General features: G+C 44.2%; 1 protein-coding gene across 50 annotated transcripts in view; it reads right to left on the bottom strand.

Moving 5' to 3' along the window:
• Window positions 1-372: 372 nt before the first annotated feature.
• SORBS1 (sorbin and SH3 domain containing 1) overlaps window positions 373-14,049 on the bottom strand; it is a 231,992-nt gene continuing 218,315 nt past the window's right edge. For 38 of the 50 annotated variants that reach the window (XM_040485925.1, XM_040485935.1, XM_040485933.1 and 35 more), the window contains 3 exons: window positions 9,592-9,650; window positions 6,839-6,951; window positions 373-3,682 (listed from right to left, as the gene is read on the bottom strand). In XM_040485925.1, the coding sequence (XP_040341859.1) occupies window positions 3,615-3,682; window positions 6,839-6,951; window positions 9,592-9,650 (240 nt within the window). In that variant the 3' untranslated portion in view covers window positions 373-3,614. Of the gene's footprint in view, window positions 3,683-6,838; window positions 6,952-9,591; window positions 9,783-10,368; window positions 10,429-14,049 lie in introns of all 50 variants that reach the window. The other 12 variants (XM_040485928.1, XM_040485926.1, XM_040485930.1 and 9 more) reach the window with 3 other exon arrangements.

Raw genomic sequence — 14,049 nt, forward strand, 5'->3', positions numbered from 1 at the left:
CCCACTTGCACTCTGTGCCAAAAATGAATAAATGTTAAGAAAAAAATTAAAATAAAAAAAGGGGCGCCTGGGTGGCTCAGTCAGTTGAGCGTCCGACTTCAGCTCAGGTCACGAACTCATGAATGTGAGTTCGAGCCCCGCGTCAGGCTCTGTGCTGACAGCTCGGAGCCTGGAGCCTGCTTTGGATCCTGTGCCTCCTTGTCTCTCTGTTGCCCCCCGCCCTTTCTCCCTCCCTCTCTCTCTCTCTCAAAAATAAAGATTAAAAAAAAAAAAGAAAAGAATGGAAAAGGAGAGTATGTGAAATCGAAGCAGTGAATATAAGCCTCCTGAGAGATTTGGCAAAGGAAAGAAATAATGAATGGTAAGAACATATGCCACGCAATTCTGAATAAAGTTTATTAAATAATATGTACAGCAAATGTAGTAATTCAACACATCCATTTATCAAATCAATCCACCGCAATAAAGAAAAATAAATGAATGGAAAAATCTGTGTCTGCATAGTACATGCTCTTGGTGTGTAAATGGCAACACTTTAAATTAATTGGTTATATATAATGTCAGTTATTTTTCTTTCAGAATATAATCTTCTTTGTAGTAACTTATTCTAGCAAAAGAACTTAATACTACTGTAGATAAATAAGACAGCCAAAAAACAACAACAACAAAAAAAAAACCAAAAAAAAAAATCAAAACCAAAATAAAAAACCTATAACTGAGATCACAATTACCTTCTCTCCCAGAAAGAATGATTATTTAAAATTTTAACACTTTACAATGGCTATTTTTGTGCTAAAAATCTGCAGGTGAGTTATTTGGAATTCCTTCATTTAAATAAAAATGCAAAAAACTTCATGACTTCCTTATTTCACCCCCCCCTTCAGTTCAAATTTTTAAAATTATTTTTCTATACAAAGTAGGTACATGGGCTATACAAAGTTAAATATACATATTTACAGTCCTACTTCTTACGCATATGATTTTTTTCTTTAACTGATCCCAGAGAGACTGCAAAAGATAAGTAGTTGGGGGCTTGCCTTTACCCAGAAGCATGGCTAATATATCAAAATGTGTTGCAAGGCATGGCGCCAGTTAGTTGCACTTGCTATTAATAAACCTGTATAAATATTTCAGCATAAAAATAGGTATTTTATATTACTAAATGTTTGAGGACAAAAGAGCAGTTGGAAACTTTGTTCCTTGTTCTGTCATACATAGGAAGCTGAAGTTTGATGCAAATTTTAACATGATTTTATTAAAGACGGGCAAATTGGTGAGGCATACCTGGGTTTCTGAAGATATACAAATGCGTGAGGCTGGCATCAAATGCAAATGTGGCTTTACAAATTGGTTTTATTTTCTAGCTGTATTGAAAGAGGTGTTCAAAATTACCTACTTAAGAAGCACCCCTCAAAAAGCTATTAGAATAAGGTCGTTATTAATGGTTTGCATCTAAGAAAGACCAGGAAACACATTAGCCAATACGAGAATTACGTTCCAAAAATGAGTGAAATGCTGTTGTGCAAAATGCACGTGCATGTGCACTTGTACTATAGTCCCTCAGAGAGTCAGACAGTGCCCTTGGATGCTGAAGTCGACCTTCCAAAGCAATGAGTGTTAAAGAATATCAAAAAGGCTCTTTCTACCCAGGAAGCTCCTCCACCCCACCCCCACCCCCTACCACCACCATTAGTTCCACTGCCTCATCCCTTGGGGTTAAGGCTCTGCTCTGTCCTAGCTAAAAACAAGTGTCTCCAGGAAGAAGTAACACATTCCTCTTACCGGTCATTTACACTCCAGTGTGAAGGAGTCAGTGGCAGGTTCTTTCCTGAGGCCAAGATTTGAAAGGAGGACAGGAAGAGAATGAGGCTCTCTGATGGGGGGTACGGGGGTGGACAGGTGATGGGTAGATGAATGGCAGACACAGAAGGTGGGACGGAGGCACTGAAGACAAACTCTGCCTACCTGTAAAGACTCCAGGTTTTGGGACAATGGTCCTGGGGCAATTCTGAGCTACATGCAGAGAGCCAGGATTCAGGTATACACCCTACCACCTAGAATTGCTACTCCTGTTTGTGACCTTGGATGCGTATTTGTGGGGAGGATAAGAGTGTGAAAACTCTGGAAACAGTTCCAAGAATTTCCAGCCATAAACTACCCTCAGAGGAAGGTTCTTCTAAGCAGCCTAGTTGTTCAAGAGCGAGCTCATGGAGACAGAAATACGACAATGCTTCCTAGGGTCTCTCCAGGGAAAGGTAATCTCCTCGTCCTCTCTCATACCCTTCTTTGCACATATCACAGTCTCTCTTGATTCAGTATTTGTGTGTGTGTACCTCTCCAATCACCTCTGAGTTCCTGGCGGGCAGGGAGTGGGTCATTTCTCTAGTTTTCTAAGGGGTCTAGCAGAGAGGCTGAGAAACATCCTTGAACTGGATGGAGATGTGACTGGAGCACCCCGGGTGTCACAGGGCCCTCCCTCCTCAGATGTAGCCCCGCAAAGCACAGACATCCTGGGGGTGGCGAACCACTGCATCGCACTTCGGGCCGGGGCATGGGCACCTTCTGCTCGAAGAGAAGCCTCACCAGGGTGCATCGGGGCTCACGACCCTGGGCTACTGCACTGCAGGTGGTGCCTGAACTGCTGCAGGGAGTCTGTGCTAAGGTGTGGAGCACATCCTGCTCATCAGTGGCCCCAGCATCCGGCGTATGTGAAATGATTCACTGGATGCCATCCTTGTACCTTGTCAGAATAGGTCCATCAACCCCAAACTGCCCTGACCAAAAACAATCCAGAAAAGAAAGGTTAGCAGTGGCATTCTGCTAAATGAAACTGTGCTAAAGGTGACCACTTACAAAAGTCAGAGATATGGGAAAGAGCACACCGCAAGTGACCTCGATAACTACAGAGCTTCTTAACTTATACAAATATAACTATCTGACCCGGGCACCCCGCTCCCACGGGCAAACCTCATGTTCTTTTCTGTCTGAACACCAGGGGCGTCAAGAGCAATGCTGCATGCGGGCTGAATGCACAGGACATTCTGTGTTCTGCCTCCATTTCCCCACGTACCCCAGGAGTGAGGGACGTGGTCTTGGGTAGCCTGGGGGCCTCCAGGGATGGCCTCGGCAGCCTGAGCTGATCCCCAGCAGTGTTTGGAAATGGGGCTCTGGGTGGCTGGGGTGTAGAGCCTTTGGAGAATGGCTAGGGGTCTGCCTGATGCTCTGAGGGCTGCTTCCGGCTAAATGACCCCTTTGAGCAAAAGCTGGTCAAGGCTGGGGCAGCAAGAGGCATTTCTGACCTCACTGATCCTGGCCCGTGTTACAGGTCAGATTACCCAAGAGGGGGAGAGGCAGGGAAGGCTTGGAGTGGCTCCCAGAAGCAGCTAAGTAAATACAGATTTGCCTCATTCCTTTTTTCTCAGTTCAGCCTGCCTGACACCGTACGTTCACACAGGCTCAGGCTTCAGACACAACACTTCTCTGTCCCTCTCTTTTGCTTCTTACTTTATCCACTGCGTTAGTTTTCCTACTGACTCAATGTTTAAATAAAGAGACCAGTTCGTGAATTATGCTTCATCCTCCAATAAAAATAATCTCTGTGGTTTTCAATCTTCTTATAGATACAAAGGCTTTACATAGTTGCCTGGAAAAGTACCAAATTGCCTTGTCCTTCTTGAAGTACCTGTAAAAAAAAAAAACACACACACGCAAAATCAGAAGACTTACTATGTGAGTTCAGAGGGGGCCCCCTGATAACAATGCAGCATATGGTTTCCAAAGCACATTTTTCCATCTTATCTCATTTAGGCTATCAAATAATGCCTGGTGGTAAGCCAGGAAGGTATTCTCAGTACTCCCCTCTTTCAGATGAGGAAACTGAAGCTCAGAGAGCTTAAGTGACATTACTGAGGTCCCACAGTTTAGCAAGCATCAGAAGCAGGCTTTGAACCCAGGACTTCTAACTCCCAGCCCTCTGCTCTTTCCGATACTTCTTTTTGGAAAAAGGAGCACATTTATCTAATTTCTAAACTGTAAGATTTCTGAAAGTCCACTGGATATGACCACACATCAAAAGGAAATTCCTCCCAGAAGCCTGTGCCTAAGCCCCAGATTGACTCCCTGTCTTTGCTTCCAACCTCTTCACGGTTCCCGCTGAGCCAGGAACACTGAGCTACCTGGGTGCAAAGCCCTTCCCCAACTGCTCTACATCCGGAACTGCTGGATCCCTAACCTAGTCCCTTCCCTTGGGATGGGTGGGGGGTGGGGACCCGGGCAGGGGTGGGGGTGGGGATGGTGGCGGATACATGCCGGGTCATTATTCCCCTCTCGCTGGCAGATATCACAATAGGGACGATGGCATCCTTTCCCCAATCGGCTTGGATATAGCTTCAGAACCCTGGTGAACACAGCATTTCAAGCAGCCACCACCAGTAGGTCGGGGCTGTTGCCCAAAGTGAACCCTCAAGCTAAAAAAAGGGCGTCAAAACTAAAGACCTCTAAAATAACTAGTTGAACCCCTAGGGAGGACGGCCAAGGAGGCTGCAAAGAACCGAGAGTACAAAGCCCAGAGATGTGCTCCTACACCTGGTTCGACCTCTCCTTACGGATGAGAAAATAGGCTTCCACTCTGAGCACGAGGCTACGTTCTAAAGCACCTGAGGGACTGAGCAACATTCCTTTACCCAGCTGCCAGGGACGCCCCCAGGAGAGAATTGGTGCCCCCCAACAGTGCCCCGTGTTCCCATAAAAAACAAGCACTCCTGGAAGAGTTTAACAGCTAAGACATACGAGAGTCACACTCTCTGATAGGACAGCCACAGGCGGCTGAGCACTCGAAACCGGGCTATTCTGAACTGAGCTACGCTGTGACAGTATAATATACACATTGGACTCCTAAGACTTAGATATTTTACATCCTCCTTTGGCACTAACGATTTTTTATACTGATTACATATTCAAGTAATATTCTGAATGCGTTGGTTTTAATAAAATATATCGCTAAAATTAATTTTCGGTTTCGTTTTACTTCTTCCAATGTGGCTTCCAGAAATTTTAAATTCCATACACGGCTTGTGTTCTGTTTCCATTGGATTGCACTTCACAGGAGTGCTGGTGGCATCTCAAATGGGGCTTCCATCTGAACAGAATAGTTCAAGGTAGTGGGGAGCCTGGGGAGGTTTCTGGGAGCCTGGGGAGGGAGGGGCAGCTTTCTAAGAGGTTGGTGAGGCCCAGGCAAATCTTTCTGGCTTCTCACATATGCCGAGGCCTTGCCATTCTCACCACCTCAGCCCTGACTGACTTCACTTTAGCAAAGATTTTCCAGAGAGATCAGGAAAGAGCTGGTCTTGGGAAGAGGATAAAGGTAAAACCATTTGTACAAGTAAGTGTAAAACAGAGGCAAAAAGTGAGCCAGTGGTCCCCAGCAGCATGTTTGTGCCTGTGCAGAAACAACAAAGGCTATGGGAGAGAGAGGCCCTAGTTCAAGTACTGGCCCCACCACTAGCTACCTGGGTGACCTGGTCTAGTTATATAACATCTTTGGGCCTCAGTTTTGGAGTCTGTGAAATGGAGGTAATTCTTATCTTGTTGTTTGTTGAGATCTTCAATAAGAAAGTACATGAAGCAAGTATCTGCTTTGTAGCAAAATCTTAAAAACCGTTGATCCTTCTCCTGTAATGGTGAATCTTTTGTTTTAATTAAGCAAGCTGCTTTTTAAAAAAGGTTTTATTTATTTATTTATTGGGGGGGGCAGAGAGAGAGCACATGCGTACGAGTTGGGGAGAAGCAGAGAGAGAGGGGAAAGAGGATCCCAAGCAGGCTCCATGTGTCAGCGGGGAGACCAATGCAGGGCTCTATCTGAGAAACGTGAGATCAAGACCTGAGCTGAAATCAAGAATAGGACCTTAACTAAGTAGGTTGCTTTGACTGAAGTTATTAAAAGCCTGGGGTCACCTGGTTGGCTCAGTTCACTAGCCATCTCTCTCTCTCTCTCTCTCTCTCTCTTTTTTTTAAATAATTTTTTTTAAGTTTATTCATTTTTGAGAGAGAGAGAGAGAGACAGCGTGAGCAGGGGAGGGGCAGAGAGAGAGAGAGAGAGAGAGACAGAGGGAGGCACAGAATCCAAAGCAGGCTTCAGGCTCTGAGCTGTCAGCACAGAGCCCGACGCGGGGCTCAAACTCACGAACCACGAGATCATGACCTGAGCTGAAGTCGGATGCTTAACTGACTAAGCCACCCAGACACCCGGTGAGCCATCTAACTCTTGATTTCATCTCGTGATCTCACGGTGTGTGAGTTCAAGCCCCGTGTTGGACTCTGTGCTGATAGCACACAGCCTGCTTGGGATTCTCTCTCTCTGCACTCCCCTCTACTTGTACTCTAAATCTCTTAAAATAAATAAATAAATATTCAAAAAAAAAGTTTTTAGAAGCCTGAAGTAAATAAGGTCTTTGGAACATCTACACATATGGTTGAGTTTCATGGCTGAGACCTAGGCTCAAATTTTCTTGTGTTGTTTCTTAAGAGTTTTAAGAGAATCAAATCTGCACATGTAGTACAGACATACACAGAATACAAAGACATACAGAACTCAACCAATTTGAAATTGCCCTTCTGTGCAGTCACTTAGGTGTATTTGGTTTTTGGGTCCAATACCATTAGTGTCATCCACACTGTCTCCAGAGCAAGCATAAACTGGGTGGCCCAGCATTCCTGATGGAGATACAGGATCTGAGAAGGCTTTTTTCTGTGCAGAGAACATTGCCTTTTGCATGGCTCATCACTCTTAGTTACTCCTTCAATATACAACTCGTGAGAAAAACATGAGGAGATCACTTACCAACAAACCATCCATCATCACATTTTTCCATGACATCAACAATATCTCCATCTCGGAGTTCCAATTCATCATCATTCTGTGGTATATAGCTATACAATGCTTGGTAGCTAAATCTAAAAATGAAAAACATTCACTCAAACAATGATAGGATTAAATAATGAGTTTTTTAAAGCCCATGTAAGTTAAATCAGCACTTTGGTAGTGTTTCACACACATCAATGCAGATGAAAGTATTTTACTGGCTATTTCTCTAACAGTGGAGCTTATGGGGAGATCCATTCAGCATATAAGTAAATGAAGACTGATAGGGATGGGGAGAGCCTCTGACAAGCAAGGCTATGATCAGTCCTTTTATTTAGTTTCATTTGGTTACCAAGTATTTTGTCTAGATGCCCCCTCTTTAAAATTAACCAAGGCTTTTTCTTAACACAGGAGAATGTATGTAGATTATCAAAGATAATCAGAAGTTTCTTACTCCAGAGATAGACACTATATTCTGCTAATATACGTTGGAAAGTGTAAGGCAATTGTTGTATATGTATACAATTGTTGTACTGATACAAGGATATAAAAAGTACATTCCAATGGCCTCACTATCTTGAGTTCCTTAATATGCTGATACATATTTTGTTAGTTGTTTTTATTTTTTTAAAGTTTTAATTTATTGTGCACCTGGGTGGCTCAGTTGGTTAAGCATCGGACTTGATTTTGGCTCAGGTCATGATCTCACGGTTTGTGAATTTGAGCCCTGTGCCAGGCTCTACAACTCTCTCCCATTCTCTCTGCCTCTTATCTACTCGCACATATTCTCTCAAAATGGATACACAAACATTAAAACAAAAAAGTTTTTTTTTTTAATGTTTGTTTATTTTTGAAAGAGAGAGAGACAGACAGAGAGACAGAGAGAGAGAGTGAGCATGCAAGTAGGGGAGGGGCCGAGAGAGAGAGAGAGAGAGAGGGAGAGAGAGAGAGAGAGAGAGGGAGGGAGACACAGAATCCGAGGCAGGCTTCAGGCTCTGAGCTGTCAGCACAGAGCATGATTCGGGGATCGAAGTCACAAACCGTAAGATCATGACCTGAGCCGAAGAAAGATGCTTAACCGCTTGAGCCACCCAGGTGCTCCCCCACAGAAAGTTGTATTTATTCATTAAATAATGTCTACACATGAAGTAGAGCTCGAACTCATGTCCCCAAGATCAAGAGTCGCATGCTTTTCTGACTGAGCCAGCCAGGTGCCTCTCGTTAATTGTTTTTAAATGTGATGTCATCTTTCTGAAATTCTTGAACACTTTTTGCTTTCTTTCTGTCCCAGTGATGTTTGTGGTGAAGATTTTTATTTACTGTTAGTTGGCCTAAGGCCATTTGGTGTGTGCTGTTCTGTCTGTCCTAACAGCTCGCGGGAGAAGGCTGGACTATTTGTGATGAAATCCTGTAACTGCTTTGGCAATAGGGAAAAGTTTGGTTTCATTTATTCCTTTGACCAATACTTAAGAAGCATCTACTACGCACCAGTTCACAATTCTGTGTGCTCGCTGTTCTGAAACACAAGAGTACCGGGCACAACTGTGCAAACGAGCCAACCATCTACCATTTCCAGCACCTGCCAGCAAATGCCTGTGAGAGGGCAGGCGAGACTAGAGACAAGAGGACACAGTCCCCAGGAACGACAGGTTCGTTTTCCTCTTTGCTAAACCAAAGGGACTATTTAATTTTGTGCACTTATCCAAATGTTTTGATAATTTGGTAGGTGGATCTGTCTGCCAGAGGAAGGTCTCGAATGAGGAATTAAGAGATGCAGAATTATTTCCAGTTGGTAAGCACATACATTTTTGGTGTTTCCATATTTGCCTCCTGTCTCCATCCGACTTGGACTCCTTAGAATTCCTTATCCTCCTCTTAACTTCCACTGTGGCTGCCTTGCTAGCCTCAGCTCTGGGAAATAACTCCAGATATCTGCTTCTCTATCATCATCCCCAGACAGTGGAGACTGGCTGGCCAAGGTCCCACAGCCTTGTTGCTTGGGTCCCCCAATCAGCTCTAATTTTGGATGGGCCTCATGCTGCTCAGGGCACTGTTCCTTTGAGTCCTTTCTCCATGTGGGCCTTCTCTGAGTTCCCCAAACACATCGTCTATGCTGAGTCTTTGCATGTTGTTTTCCTCAGCTGGGAAGACCTTTTACCTCCCTGTTGTAGCTCTCAAAACCAATTTGTCTTTCTTTTTTTCTTTTAAAGTAATCTCTGCACTCAACGTGGGACTTGAACTCATGACTTCAAGGATCAAGAGTTGTGTGCTCTACTGACTGAGCCAGCCAGGTGCCCCTCCAATTTGCCTTTCAATGCCCATTCCAAATCTCCCTTCTTCTGGGAATGGAGTTTACCCCTATATGTTTAAAACACAGGAGACATCTCTATTCATTTATCTCCAGGCAGAACCAATGACTCCTTCCCCTATATTCCCACAACACTAGGATTGACTCTAGTCAGCACAGCCCTCCTTTGCCCCTGAATGGCAGTTCACTCTTCACCGGTCTCTATCTCTCAGCAGTCTATGGCCTCCTTTATTCATGCACCCACCACCTGTTTCATGTTGGCTGATGGGAAATATGGCCCCAACTAGAAATCCTCAGAGAAGCTAGGGGCGATTTGTTCATTCCCCCAAATGGCTGCCCCAGACTTGGTCAATGACCCACTCTCTAAAGCCAGGAGTCCACCAAGCATGTGATGTGAGAAAGGAAGTTTGCCAAGTATACTTACAAATCTTGTGAGGTGTGACTCCTGTCGGGGGTGACTCTTCGCTGTTGGGCTTGAGGTTGCTGAGAAATGATTAAAGATGATTTATTGTCAGAAGGGGATACCTTGTGATGAAAGTCAAGGGGATGAGAAACAGTGCTGCAGTAATGAACAGATTTTTCGGCAATGTTTATGATCTCATTGCAAACTGCTTCCTGTGAGTGGCCCCGAGATATCCAGAAACCCCCATATAACAGTCAACATGGGGACAAAAAAACAACAAAAGAAAAAAAAAAAAGAAAAAAAAGAAAAAGAAAGAGAGGAAGAGATGTAACATTCCAGACGAAGCACATAAGTCCAGGGAAACAACAGAGTTGAAGATCCAGGTTAAAAAAATAGATATTCCAGTAGTGAAGTGCAGGAGGGATCCAGGCGTAAGCATGGAAAAAACAGGTAAGATACAGAAGAATTTGGGATTTAGTATGACTATTAAAAAAAACCAAAGGCAGCAGCATAAAAGCCTGTAATTAGTGAATAACTTCAAGATAGAAATGCAAGTATGTATTCCCGATCATGCAGTAACCATTAACTTAATCCCACATGGAGGCAGAGTACAAATAAGGTCTCGAAATACCTCTGCTTTCTGAGAGGGAAGGGGGTGGCCTAATATTTCCCTCTAGGACAGTAGCCATGTAAATCATGGCTCTGTGAGTTAGCCAGGCATTACTCCAGTTGAGACTCTAGAAGTCAGTAAGGATTCTCTTTAGAAAAGCTACAGTTCTTATTCAACAGGCATCTTACCACATAGCTCTTTTCAGATTCTGTGAGATCAGGTCCTGCTCTCAATGAATGATGAGAAGGCTGTGATCACCAAGCAAATTATAAGGGAGACATTTTAGCAGATGTCACATTGGAACGGATTCAAAATAAAAGTGTGAGCAAATACACGTACCACACCATCACACTCGATGACACCGGATACTCGTGGCCTATGGCGCTCGAGTTTCCATGACAACACGGTGGGTGCACAGGAGGAAATGCAATGTACAGAGTTAGAAGCAAGCATCCAGGCAACGGAATGGGAAGTTCGGAGCATGAGTGCAGTGAGGTGAGCATCGACAACACAGGGTCCCCAGATGGGCAGGAAAGAGACACAGAAGGGCTGTCTTATGGAACAGTTATGACCTTCCATAAAAACACACATTGGTCCTTTTGCTCTCAGCTGGCAGGCATCTATGGAAGGGCTGCTGTGCCGAAAGCCGTTGACTAGAAGCCTCCTCTGGCAAAGGAGGCTCATTAAACTAACAGGTATGCCATATTGGGGTAGTTATGAAAACAGAGAGAAATGCTTCTGAAAAACTCCCCGGGAGTATCTGAAGTCTCAAACAAGACTGTTCCCCTGGAAAAGTCTGCACATGACACACTCCAGTCAGGTATGAGATGAGTTCAGATATCTCACAGGGCAGGGCCTGCTTCCAGAAATAGGACTGTGTGTCCTGACACAGCTGTAGAAATGAAACCATCGCTCTTCACTCACCAGCTCAGGTACCACATGCTGACATGGAAACACAGGTGCAATGATGGCCAAGCAACCCGTTTTTGTAAATGGGTCTCCCAGAGTATAGGCCAGGAAGAGTGTTTGGAATCATTTCCCCTAGAAAGCATTCAATTCCAAACTCTCGGAACTTTCCCTAAATAAATATTTGAAAAGCCATCTTTCTTGGAGAAACGCTCCTGGTAATGTGCGCTAATAGCAATGAGCCACAGCAGCTCCAGGGCCTTCTCGAAGGGCACTCAGAGATCTTTTACATATGGCTCACTTGACTCAGAGAGGCCCAGGGCCTCCCTTGAGGTCACACAGTGAATTAGTGGTTGACTTGTGTTCTGGATTCATCTACTGGACCTTCTCTTTCATCCTTGGACCATTTCCCATGTTATTAAGAGTGCTCACTGACACTACTTTCCATGAGTCCCACAGAAACCCTGGAGATAGGCAGAACAGGTTTTGTCATCTTGTTTGCTTTCAAAAGCCAGGAAGCTGACGCTCAGGGTGGTCAGCGCACGCCCCAACGTCCCACAGTTAGCGAGAAGTCGAGCTGCCGGGCTGCCCCGGGCACGCCACCACACCGCCCCCTCCTGCTCATCTCCACTGTAAATGGCCTCATTCTCTAGCGTGTCTTGCAGGACCAACTTCTACTCCAGACATCATTTCTATGCTCCTGTCCTTCTGGAAAACCTCTTCAAGTTCTCTAACTTCTTCGAAACTGCCATCTTTTAAACCTTGGACTCTGACAGGAGTAAAGGAAGAGACAGAACTGCCAGGGGCCTTTTCACGTTCCTTCTCCCATGTCTCAGGACCCACAGACCTTTGCCAGGTGACCTTGTGTGGCTCCACTTACTACCCATCCAGCCTCTGGATCAAGGCTTTTGTGTAACAAAGGAAAGTAATGACATTTCCAAGCACTTGTTACGTGGGTTTTCAGGTGTCAGAAGAATGAAGTGTATTCTGGGTGACTAGGTGACACCCACGGGCAGATTTTGACAGAGGGAAGCTGCCTATCCCAGAGGACACGGAAGCCAAGGCTGCCACTCGATGGGATGCTGTTGGGCGCTGCTTCTCAACCTCTAGCATATGCCGGTATCACCTGGGAATCCTGTTAAAATGCAGACTCTGACTTGACACGTCTGGGGTGCATCCTGAGACTCTGTCTGTCTACTGGCGATGCCCACGATGCTGGCCCACAGATAAACTTTGGGGAGCAAGGCTGAAGAGGACCTTAATTATCCTTCACTGAAGTTCTTTGGCTACAGTGTGGCAAGACTGATCAGTCTGGGCCACACCTCATGAAAATAAAAGTTGTCATAAAAACCCAAACTTCAGCTGGTGGCCTAATGACCTCAGGTCAAATGGAGAACAAAGAGAGGATGTGGACAATCTCTTCACATGATGTCCACAGCTTACAGAAGCCCTGTAGCATCTTACAATCAACTTAATCTCAAATGAGGGACGGGCACTGATCGTCAAGCAAATATTTGGTGCTTAAGAGAGGCTTGGTGAATCACATACAGTAAAAAGAGCCTGATATTTTATTAGCCCCTTTTTTTTTGTAAAGCACTTAAAAACAAACAAAAGCTTTAAAAGCACATGGAGGTCCATCACCTCATCTGACTTTTATACTAACCCTTTGACTTGGAGAGGGTGGAAAAGGACATTTTAAGGCTCAGGGAAGTGTGAAGGTTTGCACAATGTGGCAAAGCCACTGAGGACCGAGTCCTTGGTGTCTAACTGACATTCACCACCTCCTCTCGAGCCACGTTGGGATGTCTATGATGATAGCAACCAACACCCAGCTCCTGCCCTTTGTGAAAGTAGGCACTGTCCTGTCTCTTCCTGAATACTTTCTCTGCATGTAAAAGGTACAGGGTACGGTAATTGACATGGTCTAGTCATTAACTCAAGGATCCACAGTACTGGATGGATATTGACATAGCTAATACCTTCCTTGGTCTCAGGTCGTATCCAAATCAGAGGATAATCATCACCATAGCCTTCGCCTTGAGACAAAGTTAACATCTAGTACAAACTGAAGTTGTCCCCGAGAGGTAAGGATAGTTTGGTTCCTTACTCATAGTGTGTGGGATGAGGGACAAAGGCAAGATAAACATTTATCCTATTAGCTAAGATTCAATTTCTCCCTGGTTGAAATGGATTCCCTATATTTAAATCAAACATTTCAGGTAGTTGAGATGTAAACCATTCTTCTGGGGGGTGTCGTGTGGCATGTGAATCCTCAGGGGCAGTAGAGACCACTGATATTCATTGTAGGGATTTGTCCTTTACTTTGAAGGCTGTTGACCCTCAGATTTTTTTCCTTTAGGTATAGATTTTTCTTTCCCTGGCCCCATTTTCTAATTGTATACAGCTTTATGTATCTCTTTCTCTGAACCTATGCTGTCCACTATGATAGCCCATAACACTTGAGATGTGGCCAGTATGAAATGTGCTGTAAGTGTAAAAATACTTACACTTTTGAAATACTGGATTTCAAAAACTTAGCACAAAATATAGAATGCAAACTATTATCATTCATAATTACTATATTGATTATGTACTATTATATCAATTAGTAATTTTATCAGTAGTTTATTACTATTTTAGATATGTTGGGTTAAATAAAAGATGTTGTTCAAATTAATTTCATTCATTCCATTGTACTACCAGAAAAGTTTAAATTGCATACATGACTCATGTTATATGTCTCCTGGGCAGTGCTGCTCTGCACCCTCCCCCTACTTATTTAAGCCTAAAAGTAGACAAAGTTCTAACAAGGACCTCATCCAGGGTTAAGAATAAAGGGAGTATTATCTTACGCCAAGTACATTTCAGACTCTTGGAGATGCGCCCCAGTTTTTCACGTTTAGAAAAACAGCCATCAGCCCAATAGACACACACACACACACACACACACACACACACACACA

This window comes from Herpailurus yagouaroundi, unplaced genomic scaffold, assembly GCF_014898765.1.
Source record: "Herpailurus yagouaroundi ecotype Mexico unplaced genomic scaffold, PumYag 163, whole genome shotgun sequence".
Classification (NCBI taxonomy): Eukaryota; Metazoa; Chordata; class Mammalia; order Carnivora; family Felidae; genus Herpailurus; species Herpailurus yagouaroundi.